The following is a 26,123-nucleotide window of genomic DNA, read 5'->3' on the forward strand; positions in this document are numbered from 1 at the left end:
GAATTTCCACATCTCTTTAACCTATAGCCATATCAATGGAGCCTTTTCCCCTTACACTGTGCCACCGGGGGATGCTTTGTTTTTGTTCACAAGTTTAATCAGTGAACTAGTGAGCTAGATTTTTCTGAGTTTCTGATTCCTACTTTATTTCAGGCTAGTTTGAAAGGGTACAGGACTTTCAGTTAAGAGCAACAATTTTGGCAGGTGTCACTGTACTTCTTAAGGAAGTCTGAGCTAATAGAAAAGGTATTTTAATAAGTTCCCTGTGTTACAGAAATGTGAGGGTACTGTTATTACTTTTAAACAGCAGTAGATATGGAGATATGGACTCTGAATCGAAGAAACAGCACAGCTTTCATTTTAACTTTAGACCGATAAATATTAGGATCACAATATCAAATCCCCTAATCTGTGTAAAACTCCTTCAGAGTCAAGGGTCTTGTTATAGATTATAGACACGGCGTCATCCACTGTAAGGTGTCCTTTTCCCTAGCATGCAGTCTCAGTAGCTGTTTTTTATAAATGTGTTATTTTTTCACAAATGTTTTGCCGATTCCAGCACTACTGTGTACAATCACTGCTCTTACATCTTCCAGGCATTTCAAACTTTTGTTACAACATTTAATGAGCAGAAAAGACCCATTATGCCTTTGCTGACAGCCATGAGGAAAACCACACAACTGACTGAGGATCAGGTTCGATTGAAAGAAGCTTGGAATAAAGTCACGTCTAAGGTATTTCATCATCGAAGAGGGGTTCAGACTATGATGAAATAAAGAAATAGGGCCCAAATAGCATTGTCAAAGGGTGAAAGGTCAAGATGGAATGTGAATTCCTCTGGGGATACATGGCACTTTAAAATCTAAATTTACACAGTGCTTTCAGTGCACTGCTTTGTTTAGTGCTGGTGTGTATTACTGCAGTGCAAGGCCATTGCTGTATGAACAGTTATATGGGTGCAATTTTGATCAAATGTATTAACAGTCCTGATTGATTCCTTTGGCGAGCTCTTGTTAGTTTAGTACTTGGATCTAATTGGATTATCAATCAGTGTAACACTAATATGCTCTAAACACTGACTTGCAACAATCTTATAGGGAAATAAACACATGAAAAACAATGTTTAACAGCAGTACAGTAAAGGGTTAATCATGGATATGTTTTCTTGTTGTTTTTTATTTATTTTATTTTTTTTACATAAAAACTGCATAAAAGGCTAGGATGTTGGATTTCTGTATCTTTGGTTGTTTCACAACTTAAATTGTGTTTTTACATATTGTCGTTTGACATGCATCTTTAATGGTTTTTGCCAATAGATCAGGGAATATAAAGTTGCTCTGGACCTTGATTTGCCTTCCCCCCTGGATGGTGTGGGAGTCTGGCTTCAGAAGATAGAACCTGTCTTGGGGGAGGAGATAGCCGAGTCCCAGGACCATGAAGAGGTTGCAGGCCGAATCCGGGACACACTTCATCTGCTAAAGGTTTTACAAGGGAACTGTTCGAATACAATTCAATACAATTAGTACAATTAAAATGTCTAATGGGGGTTTATTTTAGACTAAAAAGGAGTGGGTGCTTCTTAGTTCTCCAGGTATTGAGTTCCAGAGTGGAGACACATACTAGGCAAGCGAATGGTCATCAAAGGGACACACTATGGGTTGATTTGATAAAGCTATGCGACAATCCACAGCTGGATTTTATTGAAGCATTTTTACAGCACTGGGAACTCTCCCTGGATTACACCAACTAGCTGTCAGGCTATCCTGAGATTTAACCCTCAAAAGAGGAGAGGATCATGCATTTCTGGTAGATTACCAATAGTAATTTATTTTAAATAATGTAATAATTACACTTCCCATCTTCTCTAGTCTTTGATGGAAGAAATGGATGTTCACTGGCAAACCCTTCAGAAATTCCCAAATAAAGATGAAAATGGAGCCACTCGAGTACCACAAGAGAAAATAGACGAATTGAAAAGAAGGTGGGCTGTTATATATTTAAAGCCGTTGACCTTTTAGACAGTATATGATATAAGATACTCGCATTCTTTCAGACAGTATATGATGTAAGATACGCAATGCATTCTTTCAGAAAGTATATCATGAAAGATATGCAACGCATTCTTTTTTTTTTCTTCTGTCCTGCAGGTTTACTAGTGCGAGGGTCACAGCCAAGTACCATGGGATTAAACTGGAATACCAGGAATCAAAGCACTCTGTGCAGGCTTTGATATGTGCAGTGAACAGCAAATTAAATACGTGGAAAAAAAAATATGGGACTAAAGAATCTGTAAAGCTGCTTCAACTGGACTGGCATGTAAGATTGTATCTGTGTACATTTACATTCAGAAGATGTATTATTTTATTCATATTTTTATATTTATAATCCAGCCCTGGCAATGGAACATGAAACAAGCAATGTGAATTTAAAAGTATTGGATGGTAGCCATCTTGCTTTTACAGTTACAGATGTACAGCTGTATGAAACTGAGTGACCAATTACCTGCAAAAAATCCCAAAGTAATAAGTAGACAAGACGATTTGGGTGAGGAACATTTAAATGAACTGGAAGAAAAATCGCTGTCTTTAGACTCAGTCACCCCAACTTTGTCACTTAAAATAATGTATCTTTAGCGGTTTTTAAACGCTACAGAAAAGCACAAAAAGACACTTGTGCACATTATCCACCCCCCTCAGACACATCCCTTGAAAAAATTCTGAAATCCGAGACGTCGTTGTGTTTATTTTTATTCCTCCTGTCTGTTCTGCTCAGCGTGTCTGCACTGTCAGTGACAGGGGAAAAAAATAACTCCGTGCTGTATCAACTCCGCCCCCTGGTGCATCTTTTCAATGGCAATATCACAATATCATAAATACAGATGTACGTTCTTTTGCATGTTCCAATACAATTAATTTACTCAGCTTAACTTAGTGTGTAGTTCAAAGTTATAAATGGGACTACTTTATTGGCATAAGGATATTTAATAAAAAAAAAAACCTAATAATTTTTTGCCCTAAACATGATTTATGCTTTTTTTTTTTTCTTTAAATCCACTGTTTGACCCGGATTATAAATACAATAAGGCCCTTCAGGGAGTCCGTATACGTTGAATATACAGACTTCTCAGGGGTTGGAGGCACTCGACTTCGTCTCATGCTCCACAACGCACCGAGGCATCCGTATAGTCGATTTATACAGATGGCCTGTCGGGCCTTTATATATCTCAAAAGTCTTACCAGCCTTGTGGTAATTCTAGTCCAAGAGGTTGACTGCATTTGAAGGCTTTTATTTTTTTTTTTTTTTATTGCCTAGTCCTAAAATGGCAACCCTTTTCTGACAACCAATCTCTTGCATCTGAACTGAGACTGTATTAGGGCATTTGACAGGCCTCCAGTGAAAGTTTGAACTTGCTGAACCAGCAATCTAGTGAATGTATGATAACTAATATTTTACTGGAAGGCGTAGAATTGATGCAAGTGTGCCCAATTTTCTGCAAGAAACAACAACAAAAAAAAAATTCTTACATTACAAAACAAGCAACACTCTAGGTTATTTCTTGCTAGTTTTGTAATATTCATTTTTTTTGGGAGGGGGGAGGTGGAAAAGTACACTAGCTTCAAACTAAAACTTTAGTGTACATTACATACAAGAAGTAATGTGAAAGCTGCAGTATTTTAAATCACTATTTAGGATGTTTTTAATTACACAACGCCTACAATTTCCTGTGATCCTATAGCTTCCTAGAAATCTAAATACTCTTTAAGTTGACTTTGCTCATTTTAAATGCAGCTGGATTACAACTACATTATAATCAGTATACAACATGATCGCAGTTCTTCCTCCTACAACATAAATTACTTACAGAAATGATGTAATGACATTTTAAGTAGTAAATGGGAATTTTCAAAAGGGTCTCCACTTAACTAATTGCCCAGCTGTGGAACACATGGCAGAAATCCAACACAGCACTTCATTTTTAACATCAATATTCATTTTACTATTAGTTGTAGCTAACTAGTGATTTGGATTAGCGTTCCCATACTAACAATTTTCACTGCAGGGTTGAGTGAAGTGGAGGACATTATTATTTTAAATGCAGGTTGAAAAACAAAATGCCTTGAAAGTGCATTCCATTTTAGGCGTTCCACATCCTACACCTGTATGAAAATATATATATATATATATAATTACTGCGTAATTGCAGACGTATTTTTCACTTTCTCCTAGGATTTCGTAGAGAAGCAGAGCTTTGTTACCTGCCTGGAGGCTGCCACTGAAAAGCTGAAGTTAGTTGCCAGCAATTACACAAGCAGGACTGCTTTAGGTAGGGTGTGTGTCTTCTTGAGAATGTAACATTTTAAAATGTTTATATTAACTAATGTATTATTCCTGTTTAGAATAACTTACTATCCTGCTGTGTTACATACTTTTATAAGCACCTCTGTGGCCACTCAGAGAGAAGACATGCTTTAGAGAACTTTAAAGGCCACCGTGGTGCTTTTAACTAGTGAGTTTTAAAAGGTTAACAGGATTTGATGATTGAACCAAGTTGCTCTTTTAAGATATTACAGTACATAGGTGGCTGATTCACTGAACACGTGATAGCCTGTCTTCAAGCAAACATAGTTGGGAATCAGGCCTACACAAATTGCAAATCGGCAATGATATCACTGAAAAATCCCAAAGACAGCAATGTTTTGGGTGCATTGTGTTTGTTTAACCGTTCATTCAAAATACATTCGTAGCCATCATGTTTCATAATAGTCACCTGTAACTACAGACATGGTGCATTGATATAATGGGTGGACACTTCATTAGGAAGGGTGTATTACAAATGAAGAGGAAACACCCTCAGTGCTTGAGGAGAATCCCTCCCATGTAACTCCCTGCACACTGCTCTGGTCAATGAAGCATGCTCACTGCCTGCACTCAGTGCCTGGCTTTTCACGATGGTGTCTAGTGGTTCTTTCTTTACCAGTTACAGTCTGGATGCAGATGCTTCAGCTTGTCAGGCTGGCACCTTGTTATTCCTCTTTTAAGCTTTGCTTCTGTCTACTCTCAAGCCGCCCGCTGTAGGCCATAAATATTGCATATATGCAGTAGTTGAGTAGCTTTGTATAATGTTGACTAAATGTGTGCCTCCTAAAATGACCTTATCCTGTAGAATGCTCTTTTTACACTAAACTGATAGAAAGTCAACCCCAACCCTGGCTCTGTCTGATTGTTGTAGCCCCTTTCCCCCTCTCTTGTGATGATCTTTACCTTTATAAAGTACATCCATTTGTCTACTGGAGTGCTAACTGTGCTAGTGAGTGTGAGTCGGGATGCAGAGTCCAATTCTCTTAGTATAGAAGACGTTTCCTAGTGGAATATTAATTGGAAACGTCAAAGCTGAAAATGTCAGTGACTCTTCCTCTGTCAAGTCAATTTCTCCTTTCCTGATTTATCAGCTGCCGACTCTCAGTATATCAACAAGTTCCTGAAGCAAGTGGACTGCGACTCCTCTGTTTCTCTGGCGTCCATCAGGAATGTGAAAGCCATTTTAGCTCGAGTTGTTTCTGGCTGGGACACCTACACAGAGAACTATAATTTGCTTCAGCAGTGGCTAAAGGATGCACAGGCCCAAACACAAATACACACAGCAGAGGTAGGCTGTATTATTTAGTTTCTTTCCATTTTTGCCAACTGCTCTGAAAACCAAAAAATGCTGAAATAAATCATAACATCTGATTAGTGTAGTTATAATGGCAGGTGAACATATAACATTCCTTTATCCTGTATTGATTTTAGAAAGAAGTGCATACTGGGTTAAAAATCTGACCAAAGTATATTTGGTTTTTGATGATTAACACAGGACAAATGTTGATACTAAATACTAAATGCAGGAAGTAATGAATCATTTACTGAGCAAAATGAGAACATGTCTAAACATTAATTGCACAAAGAGACTGCATTCAATATTGTGCTACAATTATGCAGTGTTGAAACAGAGCCATTTATTTGTATCCAACTTGTCAGGTCATGTCAGACTGGAGCACAAGACACGGTCGCTTGAATGAAGCTGGTAACTTTTTAATGGAGGTCACCAATGAGCAAACCAGTTCTCAACTCTCTGAAGAACTGAAGAAACTAAACAGACAATGGGCCGACTTCATAAAGAGAACTACATTTGTAAGTTTGAAGAATGTTAAGTGTCTCTTAGAATGATGGTTTACTGTTTCCTATCCCATGCAAATGAACAAGCAAACCGTGATTTATAAACCACCATTTTACAAATCTGCTTATGTTGTGATCCTTCAGCTGTAAAACCACGCTATGTTGACCGATTTCCATTACTTCATTTGGTTTCTTTGAGCAAAAAGAAAATTGTCCGCTTTAGACCAGCGACTTTACAAAATAAAATGTAAAAACACTGTATGATGCTTCAGAAGTAAAATAACATATAAGCAATGGATTCTGGCTACTCTAATGTGTTTTCTTTACAGGAGATCATTCCCCAACCCTGTGAAAGCCCAAGGAAGACTGATAATACCGCAGCCATCAATATCATGATAGACGAAGCAACACAGATCCTGCATGAGCGCGTCGATATATCAGCAAGCTCTCTCAGGACCTATATTAAGAGGCTAGAGGTATCCTATTTACATGTGTTGCACTTCTTGTTTAAAACAAACTCATGTGAGCAGTAAAGGAGTGGCCAGTGGATGCCCAGTGCATCATGGGTCATTGTGCTTGGAGCACTTTGAATAGGAGCTGGTTCTGCATTAATAACTGGAGTTATAAAGGGCTTTTGAAAATACGCAGCTTTTGCAATTGTAATTATAAATAATGAAGCCCCGCTCATCTCAGCCAGTAAAAACGTGCGGTTGTCTAGTGCAGAGTGTTTCAGCTCTGCTAGCCTCAGTAGTAATGGTATGGAGAAGGTGGTCAGGTCAGTGTTTGAAGACATCGTCACTTAAATAAACTGACCTATAAAGTTTATGTCACCCAAAGTATGCATGCCAGGTAGATTCTAATGCATAGTGTAACCCAGCGATTGATGAATAGACTGTGGGATATGTTTAAACTTATGGTATCATATATCAGTGCTGTCTGCAGAACTCATTAACAACTGCAAACCTACTGCTTTTCAGGACTTGAAAAGAAAAATAGAGGAGGTGGATTTGGATTTCATCCTTCAGTCCCCAGAAAAATCACCTGTAGAGTTTCCACCTGTGAAGAATGTAAAAGACACTCTTTCAGAGGTATCCATAAGATTACACTGTTATTACTGGCATTTTAAACTGGGTGTTATACTTTTGAATTAACCCTTAGAAATGTTTAACATGATAAACTTGCATGGTCATTTTGTAGAGTACTATGCTATATCATGCTTATGCAATGCACCATGCCTGCATATGCCTTATGATTTCAGTATGCGTTTTACTGTACTTTATTACACTTTGCTGTACTTTTACCATATACATCGGTGTGGCATGAACTTTTGGTTAAAATGTTTGTAGTTACTTTTTTGGTTGGTTGAAATGATAGGACATTGGTACTGGCTTTGAAATCGGTATTTACTGCTGAGAATACTCTTCAGCATATTTATGAAAACTGTTTCGTTACTCAATCTAAAGCTGCAGCAATCCATACCATTGTGAGCTAAGGAACAAGTTGACAGCAGATTACATATATTTATAGGCTTCTAGCCATAGGGTAAAACTAGATCTAAAACTAGAGTGAAAAGCCTTCTTCAATTTGTTTCCTCCCTCTATCAAACCTATAAGATCACTTTCAACTTCTTATATAAAAACCGACAATTCCTACAGTGCTCACACTATATAGAGCATGCTGCAGTTCACGGCAAGTTTAGGAAAAAGCATAATGGTTTCCCTTTGCCCTTTACAGCTTTACTGGCATGCATTGATGTTCGGGTAAATGTATCTTCTAGATTGCAGATAAGTGTTCTGGAGTTCAACAAGACTGCCAGCTCTTACTCAGCCATGTGGTCACCCTGGAGAGCAGCTTAGCTTTACTGGAACTGTGGGAATCGGAAGCAGGAAACATTTTCAATAGTCTGAACATGAAGCAAAAGGGACAAGAAATCGACAAGAAATCTTTACAAGTAAGATTGTAAAATATATATACAGTCGCAGACAAAAGTATTTGGGCAGTTAAAAACAAATAAAAAAAATAGAAAAAACACAATGAAAGTGATTTCTATAATTTCTAATTGTTCTATTGAAAGATATAAATTAAAGTAGAGATTCAGCTTTATAATAAAACAACAAATGATTACATAATATGAAAAATAACAAATATGAAAAATAACATGCAAAAAAATAATGTAATAGTTTGACAAAGTGTTAGTTTTCAGTCATAATTGTCAATGATTAGCAACGAATGGGTTTCATATGAAATATGTTGATTGCCCAAATATTTTTTTCAAAGTAAGAAATTGTATGAAATATATATAGTTTTTTTTTTTTAAACAAATACTGTTTTCATTTTTAACCTATGGCATTTCAACCTATGCCATTGTGTTTGTTTTAATTGAAACCCCCGTATAGAAAATGAAGCTGGAATTTTATTTTTTAACAGAATGTGCCTTTTGTTTATAATGTTGTTCTTATGAAGGAACCCTTTCAGTGCCTATACTAAACAGCAGTTAGCAGCCCTTGTGTGATTGTAGCATCGTGTTGTCCATCACGTGGTGCCTCCACCTGTGCAGTCTCATTGCTGAGTGCCTATGTTCAGGTAGCAACATTCATTATTACCACCCTGTAGATGCTTTAAAAGATGGGCTGAACCGGCCAAACAGGCCATGTTAAATATGAGCCTAAGGCAACTGGAGACTTTTAAACACATTGAAACACTGACTTCAAATATTTTTTATCTTATTCTTCCTTTTTTTTTTTTTTTTTTAAAGCTCTTAATCACCAGAGGCAAGGAGTTGGAGAGACAAGTTGCAACAGCCCAGGAGATTGTGCTCATTGTAGCAGAAAACATTGCAAAGAACAGGTCCCTTCATCACCTCCAAGCGTCTGGCCTACAGTCAAGAGTGAACGCAGTGAAAGACACTCGCCAGGTCTGAGGGTTGTTTTGGTTTTTTTTGTAATAAATGATGTAAGAATATTGTTCAGGGGTAACCAAAATTGGCAAACACATCTTTAAAGAACATACAGTAGTTAACATTTTGATTACTGTAATTGGTTAATGTTTCATACCCTCCAAGGTATTATTATTTGTTTATTTAGCAGACGCCTTTATCCAAGGCGACTTACAGAGACTAGGGTGTGTGAACTATGCATCAGCTGCAGAGCCACTTCATATAGTCCAGATACCTTTGTGGTCTCATATGTTGTTTAGCCTTCCCACCATGTAAATACTGTTGCTTAATAGACATTCATGGAGTATGCTTTGTGTATACTATAGGGTGCTTGTGGGTTCAACCCCAGGCTTAGGTAAACAAGAAAAATCTTGTTTTGAGGTGACGACAAGCGATATTTCACATTCAGAATGCTGTGTTGTTTTTTTTTGCCTTTAAAATATGATCCTCAAGTTATACTCCTTGGCTCTATATCTTAATTATTTTATGTTTAAATTATTATTATTATTATTATTATTTATTTTTTTTTTTAAAGGTGACAATGACAAATTTAAACTCTGCCATGCAAACAAAGGAAGCAAGCTCCTCCTCGGAAGCTGACATCAAGATAAGGTTTGAAAGTTCAAAACAGAAACTCCAGGCCTACATCACGGATGCTCTGGCACTTCTCAGTGAGAAGCACACCTCTGAAGAAAGAGTGGCAAAACACGAGGTGGGCATTTTGGAGGTTGAAATGCAACTGCCATTCAGATCTGTTGTCTCTCAACTGATGCAACTGTAAATATGATTTAGAAAAATGAATACAGGAGATCAGTTAATGGCTGGGATTAACTGTGGTTTTATGATGATTGGATTTTGTGTTGATTATTATTATTATTATTATTATTATTATTATTATTATTATTATTTATTTCTTAGCAGACACCCTTAACACTTGCATTTGTATGGCTCGTGTTTTGTGTATGGTTGGGTCAGGCTGGAACTAATGCATTTTTCCATGTAGGAAACCCTAACAAGATCTGAAACAAACATCCTGGAAGAGTTTCTGGAAGCAACTGAGCAAATAAAACAAATCACTCCCTCAAATCAACAGCAAGAAGTAGAAAAAATAAGCAAATATCTTCGGGAACAGTGGGAGGTAGGCTCAAAATTCTAATTATAGATTTAAAAAAATGAGTGCAAGCTTTCAAAATGAATGCTAGCTCTCACAAATCTCATGTCCTTGATTTTTTAGGCTGCTATATTTAACAAATATATGAATGGATGTTTAACGGAATGTGTTTTTTTTAATTGTCTTCATTGTGCTAACATGTTTGATTAAAATAATACGGCATACAGCATATGCTTTTTACAATAATCTGCACTAGCAGCTATATTCTATCACCAGTCTTTCTCTCCTATGAAAACATATTCTTTTGATATGCTAAACAGATTTCTATTTTTTATTACATAGGCTATTCACGTAGAAATCCCACTCTATTTACATCTGATGAAATTTGAGGTTGAAAAAGGAAAATGTAATGGAGCTGTTTCACAGTGCGAGATGCAAATTAACAAAGAAATCAAGCTTATTAATTCAGCCTGCATAGCCGGTCTTATTAAAGAACACCAGGTATTGTGTAATACTAGTAATACTTACTGACTTTCTAAGCTTTTGCATGCATGCAGTATGGCACAGCTTTGGTTTTTTAGTTTAGGATGACACAGCGCTTGGAGATACTACCTTCAAATCTCTACATCGTATTCTATGGCCGGGTTTCCATGTAGCTTAGAAAGTCATCGCTCTCTCTCCACAGTCATTATTTATGTAACGTACCACGCACATACCACGCGCATCCCACGTGCTATAGGAAGAGTGCATCTAAAACATTGTACGACTTTAAGGGGTGGGTAAATTGTCTTCTCACGCTAAAAAGCCGTACAATTGACCAAAACTTTTTATTTTTATTTTTATTTTTGCATGGAAACATGTCCAGAAGTTGTACATTATGTTTACAAGACTTCAGCAGTGCAAATCCCATTTGTAACCTTGCGCACCTTTCTACTATAACTGAAGGCCATGCCAAGCAATCCTTTATTGGCAAGCTTCTTTGACCAAATAGGGGGAAAAAAAGCATACAGTGCAATTCATTGTGCATTAGCTTAAGTACCATCTATAACGGGTACCTAAAAGTCACATTTGTACCAAAATTCACTGTATTATTGCTGCCGTCTACCGACAACACTAGGCTTGAGCAAATTCATTGAACAAGATTTGTTTTTTAAAGTACGAAAACATGAAAAACAAAAACAAAAACTTCCACACATTTCTTAAAGACAAATACAGTTCTTAAAAGCAGCTTGTTGCAAGACTAATATACAACATAACCAAGTTCCAGAAGTCCCGGTGGACAGCATTGAGAAGTGTGTTGAACTCGTGGACTACCGATATACTGGCTCGTCAATAACAACAAGAACAGAATCTATTATATTATAACCACATTCTACTGCAAGAGCCTTGCACTGTCACTGCAGTATTTGGATTCAGGTATTTCTTGTTGTTATAACAATAATATGTAGTGATAAACACAGCAAGTAGGGTAGACTGATTTACTACCAATATGTAAACACATTTACTGTACTAAACATTTGGACTGGATTGTTTTTATACCATTTAACCTAAAATGCTTCACAGCCCTTCAAATGCTATGGAAAGAATATTCAAGAATATTCTGGCAGTCAAAGTTATTGACTCATATTTCTGTATTAACCCAGCCTTCAGGTTGAGTTTGAACATGTTTGCAGTGATTTTGATAACTTGAGGTTGTTTTTGTAATGGCTAGAGTATATATTTAGCTTAAACATGGAAACCATGGCAATGCGTGTGTTGTGTTTAAATATGTTAAAATCACAATTAAATGCCTATCTGAGTAGGTCAAAACACGAAAGGCAAGCACATACAGGCAATTGAGGGGGCGGGAGGGGAAAGGTACATTTTAAGGTAAATTTCATGCCCTTACAGTAAGATACAGATAATCAAATGCTTATTTTGTTGTACCTGAGCAAGTATTACAAGTCAACAGTGTCATTCTCACTTGAAATGCATTTTTACCATATTGACACTTTACTCAAATGCTTTGCAATATCATCATGCTGATGCGATGTGTGACAGCGCTGATCCTTCAAAATAACTCTAGTCCTTGCTACTCTTTCAGGCTTGCTTTTCCCCTGAGGGCAGTCTGGGTCAGGCCGATGATCATTTACAGGCTATGAAGGGGATCTGTGAAAAACTGACCGCTGACAGCAGCTACAGTCTCACCAAAACCCAGCTTACTAAATGTGAGCAGCGAAAAGAAGAAATCGAACAGAGAGCAAGACATGTATATGAGAATCTACTAACTCGTCACAATGAACAACAGTCTTCTGAAAAGAGGCACGTGTTTTTATTATGTTATCAAGTGCTCATATGGCTTTTAGTGGCACTCTTGTGTTTTTATGATGTTTACAATCGGTCTTCTGGTTTTTGGTGCCATTAAGCTCAATATCTTTATGTTTTGTTATAGGGAGTGCTTTGAAACATAAGAATATGCTAAAAATGCTCATTAGAAACAGTCGATCAAGGTTACCGTTTGTGAATAGAGCATTAGAAAGAGCCATTGTAAAATATATTGGTTTTTTTGCAGACAATCTTCAGGACATGCTGAACTCAAGGTAGCTGATGTTGACAGCCCTGTAGAAGCTGTTTCTTCAGTTTCATCTAAAGTGCTGCTTACCACTACTCAGGTAAAAAGGGTTGGGTGCGTGACAGATTTCTGTTTGCGCTTATGCTTCTTTTTCAGTTTTGTATCCTGTAATGTATATATGAATGCCAGTTTATAGTTTTTTTTAAAAGTTTAAGCTGTTCTGCATAAGCGTTTATCCTCATAACCCACTATAGGAGTCCACATAAACAGCTGATTTAAAAACAGTACATGCTGACACAGAAGCTGTACGTTCATTCATAGTTACTGCCAGGTAAAGCCTGCTAATGTATTCATCGTACTGGTTTTAAGTTCTAGGATATGGGATATGTCTGATTTTACTCATCACTGAAGAAGGTAACAGCCAGCAGTGGCTGAAATCTTGAAACAAACTTTATTCCTTGGATGCCTTTATGCATCAGCACTGCAGAAAGAACTGGTCAGTTCCATTCCTGGATGGTATACGCAATACAATTCAGTCATTTTCTTAGATTTGGAAATCAATGCTTGCCTCTGTTATTGTATGTAGCCTTGAGGTTTAAGCAGAAGTTTTTCACAAAATCTGTCCTTCTTGTTTCAAGGTAACGGTGAGGGTTGCAAATATCCCAGTGGTGCAACAAGCTGTAAAACTGAATGTTGAGGAAACTGTACCGGCCGTTCAAGACAAACAGGACTTGACTGAGACTGAGGTTTTGAAGAGGTAACAGCCACTGACAATAGAAAAAATTGTGAATGCATATCTTGTGTTCTTCATGTTTATGATTGTGTTTCATATTCAGCTATAGAGAGTCAAAGAGTGTCTTCGAGGTGCAACTGAAGAAGAACAGAGAACTCATTCTCTCTGAATTTCCTGAAGATATGGTGGATACGTCAGTCCTGCGCATCAAGTGTCAAGAATTACAGGTTTGTCAAGCTGATTTAATATAGAGTTAAAGAACCCACACTATACATTCTGATAACCTAGATTTAGAACAACAATATTGTTGACTGTTTCTTCTAATCTCACTGTAGGCAGCTCAAGAGGAGACTGAAACTTTTTGGTTTGAGTTTGAAATTCAGTCTTCACAGCTTAAAGGAAACATGAGGGAACCTGAAACCAGGAAAAGAATAAACCACGAGTGGAGAGAACTCAAGCCAAGCCTCCAAGCCAGGTAACTCACTCTTACAGACAGGCAGACAGACTCAAGAACCAGGACTGTGTTTGCACATTAGCTCAGCTGGTCAAGCACTGTGACCCTATCCATGCATGTGACATTTTACCAGATTATTACAGCAGCTGTTATATTTTGCATTCGTGCAAATACGGAGATCTATAATATTGATTACTTGCCATACATAAACAACAGTGTTGTTTTTTCACAGTGGTTTCAGAAGTCAGTTTTAGTTAACCCATAACAATGTGCAGCTAAAAACACATCAGGTGATACATACCTGTAAAAGAGTCAGGTGGTTGTCTAACTATGATTATCTTCCTCACTAACATGAAGAGCACATTGACCACATTGGGAGGGTAACAGTCTGAGCTGTAGGTGAGGTAATGCACTCTAAGAAGAGTTTTATTGCGATTAGAAACTCTCTAATGTACAGATTTATTTTCATTGTTTAATAGAGAATCCTTATTAATTGAAGGAAGTTCTGAGGTTTCTGTTAATGATATAATTGATCTCTATTAAATGCCAATATCCTGTATTTTCACAGACTGAAGTCCATGGAAACTACAGTAGGAATCCTTGTTCCTGTGGAGATTCAAGTTACTCAGCTTTCTGATTTACTAGACCAGTACCAAAAGAAGCCCAAGACTTTGAAGCGGTTTACAGTGACTGGTGCTGACTCAGTTCAAAAGGATATAAAGGTATGGCATGTCAGCAGAGCTTTTAAAAACATGTGTTTTAAAGTTCAGCTGAAAAGGGTATTTTGACTGTTTTCATTGTATTCATTGGGTGACGTGCACATTAAATACAATACAGACCCAACTGCAACGATGTACCATATTAATAACCCATTCCACCTTCGGTAGAGCTGACAAATGCCATCAGAGAATGTAATACACTGAAACTCAGGCTTGGTGGTGTGCTGTTATTGTTTTGACTTAAAATACACACATAAATGGGTAATATGGCCAATTAATAGCCATTCTAATTCTCAGCTATTCAATTAAACTAGCTTGCAGATACTTGCTTTCACCAAATGCTTTTTTTCTGTTCCTTATAAGAGTTCTTATTTGATTATTTTTTGACAAATTATTTTATATATACTGAAACTTTATATGCTGAAAACGATTTATTACCAGAATTGTATTTTTATTTTGAATCTAAACTGTTTTTAAACTTTTCTAACAGGAACTTCAAGAACGTATCCAGCGCCACATAGTAAACAGCAGTGTTTTAGAGAAACCAGGGAGCCCCTCTGTTGCAGGATTAGACTCCAGAGACCAACTGGCAATCCATAAGATTGTTCTTGTCTGCAAAAAGAAACTACAAAAGATGATCTACAGCATACATGACAGCGAAGTGGTCATGAAAACCCTGGAAGCCTTTTTAGCGTCACTGAGAACGGCTGAAAATGATATTGATCGTTTACCAGCTGCTCCATCTGCGGATGTGGATGCCTTGCGTAAAAGCAAAATAAAGTTAGAAGTGATCCAGAAAGATATCAACTTCATGAGGGACAAAGGTGTCCACATAGATGAGCTGCTGAACAAGGCTGAGATCTGCCTGCAGGAGGCTGAATCCAGTAAAGCAATGACCTGTCAACAAATGATTGCAGTACTTTCCCAGAAACTAGAGGACACAAAAGAGTTTATAATGAAACGCGAACAAAGTCTTCAACAAGAAGAAGTGCTCCGGCCAATCCTTGTTAGAAAGGAGGACCTGATAAAAACTCTACGGGATGTACAACAGAAAACCGACAGTGAGGGACTGAAGGAACCGACATTACCTGCACTTCAGCAAAGGTTTGTCATGGTTTTCATTATTTTGCCAAAATATTTTTCAAAAGACACTGCTACATGGGAAAATCTGTGACCAATATAAGACTAGGATAGTTGAATGCCAGTGCAGCTACAGGTTATGTTAATAAAGCATTGTTTTTACACACAGGTTGAGGTCCTTAAAAGAACTAAGGAACAATCTGGGTTCCTTTGAAGGAGAACTGCTAAAACTCAGAGAAACAGCCAATCAGCTTGTACTGATGTCAAGTGAGGAAAAAACCAAGCATCTTGTGGACTTGGATACCCTTTGGGAGGAAACAGAGAGATCAGTAACTGAGGGGTAAATGAAAAATAGGCAGAAGTCAAAATATGTATCAATGTTGTATTACATAACATCTGCATTTATTCATGCTATGACAAGTTAACAGACTTTTGGACAAAATGAAGCTTAAATGGTTTAATCTGTATTTCAAGGCTCTCATCTTATATTTTAACAGATTGAAATCCATGGAAACTGCTGTTGGATTCCTTGTCCCATTGGATAATGAAGTCGCTCAGCTTTCTGATTCACTAGACCAGTTCAAAAAGAGGCCCAAGACTTTGAAGCGGTTTACAATGCCTGGTGCTGCCTCTGTGCAAAAGGATTTAAAGGTACAGCAAGTCACCGAAGCATCAGAATCTGGAGATTAAACTTAAGGACCTGTCTGTCTGTCTGTCACACTTGCATCTTTTAAAGTCCAACACTTTCAAATGAAATGTTCTTATTTTTATACTATTCCATTACCTTTTATGATGTTTGAAGTCATTCTTAGTAGTTCTCATTGCAATTACTTAAATAGTGTGCTTTATTTTTGTATTTGTTTCAATAAGCCTTTGTTAAGGTGCTTTAACATCAGTTCAAAACCTGCTTTTCAGTTCTAGTTGCCTGCCATAGATATACATGTAATGTAGGCTAGATCTGCCCGAGTGTCTTTTATATTAGTAAGCACCAGCACCATCTAGTGCACAGGCAGTGTATTGACAGCAAAACAAAAGGACATTGTTTTCAAAGTGGCAGATCACTAGATGGTGTCAGTGCTTCTTAATGTTAGCCTTTAGGCGTAATTCGGGGGATGCCGTAGAGGGCGCTCTCCCGCTTTGCGCTCCTTTTTTTCTTCTTATCCTATTTCCTTTTCTTTAGCCTGTCTTACCTTCCCTCCGTGGCATCCTGCCCGGTAGCGTCCGCGATCTCTTCCGGGTGGAAGCTGATCCCAGTTCAGCCTCATTTAGTATTTCCAGCCAATCGCACAATGCAGCGCTCGCCACGTCAATTATTAGGGCATGGCCAGCACTGCTCCACGTATGTGTTATTGGCTGCCCCTCCTGTCTATCTCGCTCTCTTTTTCTACTTTAACCCAGCACTATTTCCGCTTCCTTGTCTGTGTTTGTTTTTTGTTCCTGGTCTGTGTTTGTTTTGTTGTTCGTTTCTTTCACTGCAAGCCGTTTCTCTGTCTGCGCTCGCAAGATAGTATCAGCTATTTTCCTACCTGCTCAGTCTGCGCCGTTCAAAACGCAGCGTCATTCTCAACTTGGTCTGCGTTTTCATCAGAAAGACTGTTTCAATGTCACCGCTGCACTGCAACTGTTTTACACCGGCGCCTCACAGACCATGGTTACCACGGCTACGCCTCAGCGAGTGACTACTGGGAGTGGTAAGTTGCTACGGCGACCAGGCAGCTTTAACAGGCAATGAGAGCCTGTGCCTCACGACTGCAATTTTCTGGCTCCTGCTGCAGCGCTTTTGCAACATGAGAGCTTCAACTCGCCGAATTGTGACATCTAAATACTGCAGGCTCCTCTTCTAGACCTACATTAACTTACTTATATCATCACTAACTGTTCTAAAGCAAATGCTTAATACATAGACAAGGATTGTAATCGCAATAACCAAATATATGCTACCCTGCTTCACTGAAGCCAATAGTTTCAATTCCAATCAAAACCTCTAGATGGCAGCATAACACCACAAGCTCTACATAATTTAAGATGATTTGCTATCGCTGCGAATCTGGCACTCTCCAAACCTTCTATCAATTCCTGCAGTTCGTTGTCTTTTTGAGGGATTCTCAGTCCCCTCCTGCCTCAACCTCTTTTTCTACATATATTAACTGGAATTTTTCAAATCCAAACTCCTCCCCTTGAGAACCTTGTCATGAAGCCATGCTTATCAGCTTTCTGAGATGTTAAGAATCCACCGTCACATTAATTTACAGCTTCCCTGCATCAGGCCATTCCTGCAACCTTCTTGTTCCTGGATTTGCTCTTCCTTATTTGCCCCCAACTTCATCAAGGCACTTAATATAACTTTCAAAGTCCATTTCATTCAATTTGAGCTACCAGTCACATTCGGAAACTATGTGCTACGATTATCAACATTTCAGTCAAGCGTCCTCGTATCCCGCAATGGACAATACACTCTTAGACTGCTCCTGATCAAATCAATAGGTTTTGCAGCAGCCTCCGAGCAACGCATTCCTATCCTCTCAGGTTCTGCAGCGGCCTCAGATCTATGCATTCTTCATTTCTGCCCAAAGGCAGCCCCATCGCCGACATCATCTAAAAACGCCTTAACTCTCAAATACCAATTTGCACCGCATTCAGCAGCTCTCTGCTCTCTACAGCAGGCCACTGCAGACTACTGACAGCATTCCATCATTTACTCCCTCAGATCTCTGCCCGTTCAGCAGATCTTGCCTCTACTGTTAATATCTCCTCATTACAGCAAATCTCGGCTCCCTCTTCAGATCTGCTTCTATTGCAGCATACAAAAGTGGCTTTAGTTTACTGTTCAAATCTGCAACTGCTCTCCTCCAGAGCTTCCAACGCTCCAGCTTTCCTCCAATACCTGGATCTAAGATATATATATACACGGAGAGCTTGACTTCCTCAGCAATTTAGTCATATATCCGCTCATCCTCTCAGATACTACAAGCTTTAATATATGGTACGAGACTGGAAATCTGTTTGATTTATGAATTAAGGAGTTCCACTATTTGGAGAATGATTGGAGTTGTGAAACCCAAATCTCTGATTTATGAGTTCACCTTTTCCATTCCAAACAGACAAGATGGTAGCAAACCGCTGATCAATCCCGTATTAACTAACACAGGATGGTTGGCATCTCAGCTCTCTGCCTTCGTTTTAAAAACATCTCAGCAGTCGATTTCATATATTTGTTCAGGTCCAGCTGCCACCTCAGCCCTCATCAAACTCTGCAACACCAACATCTGCCGTTCAACTAAATACAACACTCCAACCTTCTGCAATCTGCTCATCACTACATGGCCACACTCTTAGTCCCAGCGACCAAATCTTCATTTACCTCTGGATGGAAAACATTTACAACTTTCTGCACTCAAAATACATCCCATTCTGATTTAATGAGCAATGGATTCTAGCCTCCATCGCCCATGCAAGGGATTCTCTTCACTTAGCCCCCTCTACCGTTAAAGCCTACATCTCCGGAATTTAGTATTTCTGCCGCCTCATCTCCGTCCCTTCTTCAACACTCCTATCCATCCCATCAGTTTGCTTGACACTTAGAGAGATCCTCAAGAGCCCCCCCCCCCCCTGCTGCTCCCTCCTGGCTCCCTATATCAATAGACATCCTTCACTCTTTAATATCTACCCTCAGAAAAAGCTGCTCTGTCTATGCAATGACCTTACCTTGGAAGTACTATGTCTAACTGCTCTTGTGAAGCACTTCCTCTGCAGGATTCCTGAAGGAACAGAGTGCACCCTGTGAACTTACCGTGACAACACCTGTGATTTACCGGTTTTTAAAAAAAAAAAAAAAAAAAAAAAAAGCAAGAGTACCAAGACATCAAGGGGAATACAATGGATAGACTCTGAGCGTTAAGCCATTTCAACCATGAGGTCTTGTGAACCATTCCACGCACCCAGATACTGGACTTTGGCCAGCTGTAGTAATTTTACTACAGAACACTACACCTTGCAGTTAAAATAAAAAAATAAATAAATAAATAAAAAAAATAAAAATCAGGACTTCATCAGGACTTCAAAACAGACAGTTACATCAAGATCCAGAAGTTCTGCAACCTGGTCCCAGGAGCAGACCCCAACCCTCGTCTCGTACTACCTTTCAGCAAAACAATATTCAACTGAATAACTCTCTCTCCGGCCTCCTTCAATCAGCACGTGGATTCATGGAGAACGCTCTCGCCCCATCTACCCGTTCCTCCTACTCGACTGCCTGGTCTTCATTTACTCACTTTTTTGCGAGTAAAAAATAAATAAATAATTAAAAAAAAAAAAAAAAAAAAAAACGGATCTCATACCTCTTTCAACCTACAGCACCTCCTCGCCTTCATCACTCACCTCAGGCTGTCTCTACGTTTAGCCCCCTCCTCTATTTAGATGCTACCTAGCGGGCATTCAGTATCAATTTCGCCTCCAATCTTTCTCCTCTCGTCCGTTCTAGAGAGGGCGGATCTCTAGAGAGAACGCTCAGAGGTATGGAGAAAAGCCTGCTCCCCTCCTCTCCATCAAGTTAATCAATCTCTACTGACCTTCTCCTTTGTCTCATCACTGCTCTCCCGCAAGGATGCTTCAACCTATTCAACGACATCGTCATGGAAACCCTGTGCCTGACCGTCGCCTTTGGATTTCTCCGCTGTGCAGAATTCTCAACTCCATCAATTTCCAGCTTCCCAGCTCTAGGCCTCAAGTGCTCAGATCTCTCTCAAATCCCCGGAAACCACTTTATCCTCTTCATCAGATCTTCAAAAACGGTCCAATTAAGCCGAGGATTCAGTATCTTCTGTCGGATCCCCTCTTCATCGACAGCTCCAGATCTATACTTACGAGTCACTGGTTCTCATCCCGTTTATGCACCCTCTCGTCACGGATCGGACTTTCTTCTACTATTTTTCCCCCCATTCATTCTGGATCGGAGCAGCTGCCTCCGCGGCCAGGGCAAGTATCAACACTTTGATTAAGTCTATGGGGCGCTGGATCTCTTCAGCTGTGAACTTTATATTAGATCATCCTCTGCAGACATCGCCACAGCTCACCAAGCACTTGTTAGCTTGCCCGGAGTGGGGGGCGCCCTCTCCGCCAGGCCCACCAGAGGTTTCCTCCCTGCAGGGGGGTTTTTCCTCTCCACAGTGCGGACGGCTTATAGGCATAGGTTGTCTACTAACATCTCTTGTCTTTTCTCTTTTCTTCTAGCTTTTGTTTATGTGTGCGGCTCTGCGATCTCTTTTCTATCCCACGGTGTGGTTCTTGCGGGGAGCCGGGGGTCCTCTTTTGGGGGGAAGTGAGTCTCACTCCCCCGGCTGTCCGGGTCGGCCTCTCGTCTCAACCACTGCCGCCCGGCTGTTCCTCGCCGGCCTGAGGGGACCCCCGGCCACATCCTATTCTTCTGCTGCTTATGCGCTAAGCCTTCCAGGCCTCAACCTTGCTGTCCCATCTCCTCTCTTCTATTTCAGGTCCAGGACCATTTCAGCCCCCTCATGCAGTAGGCCGTGCCTCCACCTGCCGAGCGGGCCCCGACCGAGGGGGGGGGGGTTTCTCTGTTTTCGTCTCTCCTAAACGGACCCGAGACACTTTTTCCTAAGCTCTCCACGCCGCCCAGCTGCCAGCTTAGCTGCCTGAGGATGCTGCACTGAGTTGCGAAGGATCTGTCCTTTTGTCCTGTTCGTCCCCTTCCTGTCTCTTGCTCCACTAAACGCCCAGCAGCCAGAGGATGCTGCCTGACCCGTCGGGAGCGAGAGTCAGTTTGTTGTATGTTATATGTCTAAACTTTGCTCTCTCTCTCACTTTTACGTCACCCAGCAGTCGGAGGATGCTGTCTGACCCGGCGGAAAGTGTTTATATCTAATCCTTTGCTCTTCTCATGTCTCCCTCTCTACGTCGCCCAGCAGCCAGAGGATGCTGCCTGACCCGACGAGAAGGGAAAACTCTTCGTCCCCCCTATCTCGTCCTGCTATCAGTATCTAACCTCAATGTTACTAAGCACCATTCCCAAACTCCAGCCCTCAATCTCGCCATCCCTCAAACTCGTCTCACTCTTAAACTCTCAAATGTCTCACCCCTCTCAAGCCTCCTAAGCAACCGGAGAAATCCTCTCATCTGGTCTCATTCTTAATATCTCACTCCCAATTTCGCCTCCTCTCAAGCCCTCGTAGGCAACCAGTGAAATGTTAGCCTTTAGGCGTAATTCGGGGGATGCCGTAGAGGGCGCTCTCCCGCTTTGCGCTCCTTTTTTTCTTCTTATCCTATTTCCTTTTCTTTAGCCTGTCTTACCTTCCCTCCGTGGCATCCTGCCCGGTAGCGTCCGCGATCTCTTCCGGGTGGAAGCTGATCCCAGTTCAGCCTCATTTAGTATTTCCAGCCAATCGCACAATGCAGCGCTCGCCACGTCAATTATTAGGGCATGGCCAGCACTGCTCCACGTATGTGTTATTGGCTGCCCCTCCTGTCTATCTCGCTCTCTTTTTCTACTTTAACCCAGCACTATTTCCGCTTCCTTGTCTGTGTTTGTTTTTTGTTCCTCCTCCTCCTCCCCACCTCTGCTCCTTTCCATATCGCACTGTCCGCACAGGGCTCCCTCAGGGGGGGAAGTGAGTCTCACTCCCCCGGCTGTCCGGGTCGGCCTCTCGTCTCAACCACTGCCGCCCGGCTGTTCCTCGCCGGCCTGAGGGGACCCCCGGCCACATCCTATTCTTCTGCTGCTTATGCGCTAAGCCTTCCAGGCCTCAACCTTGCTGTCCCATCTCCTCTCTTCTATTTCAGGTCCAGGACCATTTCAGCCCCCTCATGCAGTAGGCCGTGCCTCCACCTGCCGAGCGGGCCCCGACCGAGGGGGGGGGGGTTTCTCTGTTTTCGTCTCTCCTAAACGGACCCGAGACACTTTTTCCTAAGCTCTCCACGCCGCCCAGCTGCCAGCTTAGCTGCCTGAGGATGCTGCACTGAGTTGCGAAGGATCTGTCCTTTTGTCCTGTTCGTCCCCTTCCTGTCTCTTGCTCCACTAAACGCCCAGCAGCCAGAGGATGCTGCCTGACCCGTCGGGAGCGAGAGTCAGTTTGTTGTATGTTATATGTCTAAACTTTGCTCTCTCTCTCACTTTTACGTCACCCAGCAGTCGGAGGATGCTGTCTGACCCGGCGGAAAGTGTTTATATCTAATCCTTTGCTCTTCTCATGTCTCCCTCTCTACGTCGCCCAGCAGCCAGAGGATGCTGCCTGACCCGACGAGAAGGGAAAACTCTTCGTCCCCCCTATCTCGTCCTGCTATCAGTATCTAACCTCAATGTTACTAAGCACCATTCCCAAACTCCAGCCCTCAATCTCGCCATCCCTCAAACTCGTCTCACTCTTAAACTCTCAAATGTCTCACCCCTCTCAAGCCTCCTAAGCAACCGGAGAAATCCTCTCATCTGGTCTCATTCTTAATATCTCACTCCCAATTTCGCCTCCTCTCAAGCCCTCGTAGGCAACCAGTGAACTTCTGTAAAAGGTAAAGGGACAATAAAAAACAACATTTTAAGCTACAGTACTTTCTATTCAAACATGTAAAGGTTTACAGAAATACAAATATATTTGCTTATGACTAAATGTTTTTCACCTTGGGTCAATTCCTCACATTTTTTTCTTTCTGTCAAAATCTGAGTAGTGTCTCGAGTGACTTCCATTCCAACTAAGGTTTTTTCACTCGATTAAACTCACAGAAGCCACACGGAGGCTGAAGGATACATACTACTTGCCAGAAGATTTCACGTATATATTTTTAAAAACTTTGTATTATTTAACAGGAACTTCAGAGACGCATACAGCGCAACATCAGAAACAGCAGTGCGTTTGAGAAACTAGAGAGCCCGGCTGCTGTGGGATTGGACCCCAGAGATCAACAAGCTATCCAAAGCACTGTGCTTGTCTGTAAAAATAAACTGGAAGAGATGGACCACAGCATGCATGACAGTGAGGTGGCCATGAAAACCCTGGAAGCCTTTTTAGCGTCACTGAGAACGGCTGAAAATGATATTGATTGTTTACAAGCTGCTCCATCTTCTGATGTGGTTTCTATACGCAAAAGCAAAGTAGAGTTAGAAGCGATCCAGCAAGATATAAACTCCATGAGGGACAAAGCCGTCCACATAGATGAGCTGCTGAACAAGGCTGAGATCTGCCTGCAGGAGGCTGAATCCAGTAAAGGAATGACCTGCCAGCAAATGATTGCAGTACTTTCCCAGAAACTAGAGGACACAAAAGAGTTTATAATGAAACGCGAACAAAGTCTTCAACAAGAAGAAGTGCTCCGGCCAATCCTTGTTAGAAAGGAGGATCTGATAAAAAATCTACGGGAGGTACAACAGAAAACCGACAGTGAGGGACTGAAGGAACCAACATTACCTGCACTTCAGCAAAGGTTTGTCATGGTTTTCATTATTTTGGCCATTATAAGACTAGGATAGTTGAATGCCAGTGCAGCTACAGGTTATGTTAATAAAGCATTGTTTTTACACACAGGTTGAGGTCCTTAAAAGAACTAAGGAACAATCTGGGTTCCTTTGAAGGAGAACTGCTAAAACTCAAAGAAACAGCCAATCAGCTTGTACTGATGTCAAGTGAGGAAAAAGCCAAACATCTTGTGGACTTGGAGACCCTGTGGGAGGAAACAGAGAGATCAGTAACTGACAGGTAAATAGGCAAATAGGCAAAAGTTCAGATCTGTGTCAATGTAAGACATACTGTAACATCTGCATTTATTCATGCTATGACAAGTTAACAGACTTTTGGACAAAATGAAGCTTAAATGGTTTAATCTGTATTTCAAGGCTCTCATCTTATATTTTAACAGATTGAAATCCATGGAAACTGCTGTTGGATTCCTTGTCCCATTGGATAATGAAGTCGCTCAGCTTTCTGATTCACTAGACCAGTTCAAAAAGAGGCCCAAGACTTTGAAGCGGTTTACAATGCCTGGTGCTGCCTCTGTGCAAAAGGATTTAAAGGTACAGCAAGTCACCGAAGCATCAGAATCTGGAGATTAAACTTAAGGACCTGTCTGTCTGTCTGTCACACTTACATCTTTTAAAGTCCAACACTTTCAAATGAAATGTTCTTATTTTTATACTATTCCATTACCTTTTATGATGTTTGAAGTCATTCTTAGTAGTTCTCATTGCAATTACTTAAATAGTGTGCTTTATTTTTGTATTTGTTTCAATAAGCCTTTGTTAAGGTGCTTTAACATCAGTTCAAAACCTGCTTTTCAGTTCTAGTTGCCTGCCATAGATATACATGTAATGTAGGCTAGATTTGCCCGAGTGTCTTTTATATTAGTAAGCACCAGCACCATCTAGTGCACAGGCAGTGTATTGACAGCAAAACAAAAGGACATTGTTTTCAAAGTGGCAGATCACTAGATGGTGTCAGTGCTTCTTACTTCTGTAAAAGGTAAAGGGACAATAAAAAACAACATTTTAAGCTACAGTACTTTCTATTCAAACATGTAAAGGTTTACAGAAATACAAATATATTTGCTTATGACTAAATGTTTTTCACCTTGGGTCAATTCCTCACATTTTTTTCTTTCTGTCAAAATCTGAGTAGTGTCTCGAGTGACTTCCATTCCAACTAAGGTTTTTTCACTCGATTAAACTCACAGAAGCCACAATGGAGGCTGAAGGGTACATACTACTTGCCAGAAGATTTCACGTATATATTTTTAAAAACTTTGTATTATTTAACAGGAACTTCAGAGACGCATACAGCGCAACATCAGAAACAGCAGTGCGTTTGAGAAACTAGAGAGCCCGGCTGCTGTGGGATTGGACCCCAGAGATCAACAAGCTATCCAAAGCACTGTGCTTGTCTGTAAAAATAAACTGGAAGAGATGGACCACAGCATGCATGACAGTGAGGTGGCCATGAAAACCCTGGAAGCCTTTTTAGCGTCACTGAGAACGGCTGAAAATGATATTGATCGTTTACAAGCTGCTGCATCTTCTGATGTGGTTTCTATACGCAAAAGCAAAGTAGAGTTAGAAGCGATCCAGCAAGATATAAACTCTATGAGGGACAAAGCCGTCCACATAGATGAGCTGCTGAACAAGGCTGAGATCTGCCTGCAGGAGGCTGAAACCAGTAAAGGAATGACCTGCCAGCAAATGATTGCAGTACTTTCCCAGAAACTAGAGGACACAAAAGAGTTTATAATGAAACATGAACAAAGTCTTCAACAAGAAGAAGTGCTCCGGCCAATCCTTGTTAGAAAGGCGGATCTGATAAAAAATCTACGGGAGGTACAACAGAAAACCGACAGTGAGGGACTGAAGGAACCAACATTACCTGCACTTCAGCAAAGGTTTGTCATGGTTTTC

At 40.4% G+C, this 26,123-nt stretch overlaps 1 protein-coding gene across 3 annotated transcripts in view; it reads left to right on the plus strand.

Moving 5' to 3' along the window:
- The window catches only part of LOC117416750 (nesprin-2-like), a 147,074-nt gene that overhangs the window by 15,960 nt on the left and 104,991 nt on the right, over positions 1–26,123 (plus strand). For all 3 annotated transcript variants that reach the window (XM_058991956.1, XM_058991957.1, XM_058991958.1), the window contains 27 exons: positions 597–734; positions 1,317–1,481; positions 1,869–1,981; positions 2,148–2,316; positions 4,228–4,324; positions 5,451–5,647; positions 6,019–6,171; positions 6,486–6,632; positions 7,134–7,244; positions 7,934–8,107; positions 8,912–9,070; positions 9,627–9,803; positions 10,095–10,229; positions 10,545–10,703; positions 12,286–12,503; positions 12,754–12,853; positions 13,392–13,510; positions 13,590–13,713; positions 13,822–13,961; positions 14,509–14,662; positions 15,150–15,763; positions 15,909–16,079; positions 16,237–16,390; positions 23,553–24,166; positions 24,268–24,438; positions 24,599–24,752; positions 25,494–26,107. In XM_058991956.1, coding sequence (XP_058847939.1) covers positions 597–734; positions 1,317–1,481; positions 1,869–1,981; positions 2,148–2,316; positions 4,228–4,324; positions 5,451–5,647; positions 6,019–6,171; positions 6,486–6,632; positions 7,134–7,244; positions 7,934–8,107; positions 8,912–9,070; positions 9,627–9,803; positions 10,095–10,229; positions 10,545–10,703; positions 12,286–12,503; positions 12,754–12,853; positions 13,392–13,510; positions 13,590–13,713; positions 13,822–13,961; positions 14,509–14,662; positions 15,150–15,763; positions 15,909–16,079; positions 16,237–16,390; positions 23,553–24,166; positions 24,268–24,438; positions 24,599–24,752; positions 25,494–26,107 — 5,441 coding nt within the window. The remainder of the gene's footprint in view (positions 1–596; positions 735–1,316; positions 1,482–1,868; positions 1,982–2,147; positions 2,317–4,227; positions 4,325–5,450; positions 5,648–6,018; positions 6,172–6,485; positions 6,633–7,133; positions 7,245–7,933; positions 8,108–8,911; positions 9,071–9,626; positions 9,804–10,094; positions 10,230–10,544; positions 10,704–12,285; positions 12,504–12,753; positions 12,854–13,391; positions 13,511–13,589; positions 13,714–13,821; positions 13,962–14,508; positions 14,663–15,149; positions 15,764–15,908; positions 16,080–16,236; positions 16,391–23,552; positions 24,167–24,267; positions 24,439–24,598; positions 24,753–25,493; positions 26,108–26,123) is intronic.

The sequence above is a fragment of the Acipenser ruthenus genome, chromosome 18 (genome assembly GCF_902713425.1).
Source record: "Acipenser ruthenus chromosome 18, fAciRut3.2 maternal haplotype, whole genome shotgun sequence".
Taxonomy (NCBI): Eukaryota; Metazoa; Chordata; class Actinopteri; order Acipenseriformes; family Acipenseridae; genus Acipenser; species Acipenser ruthenus.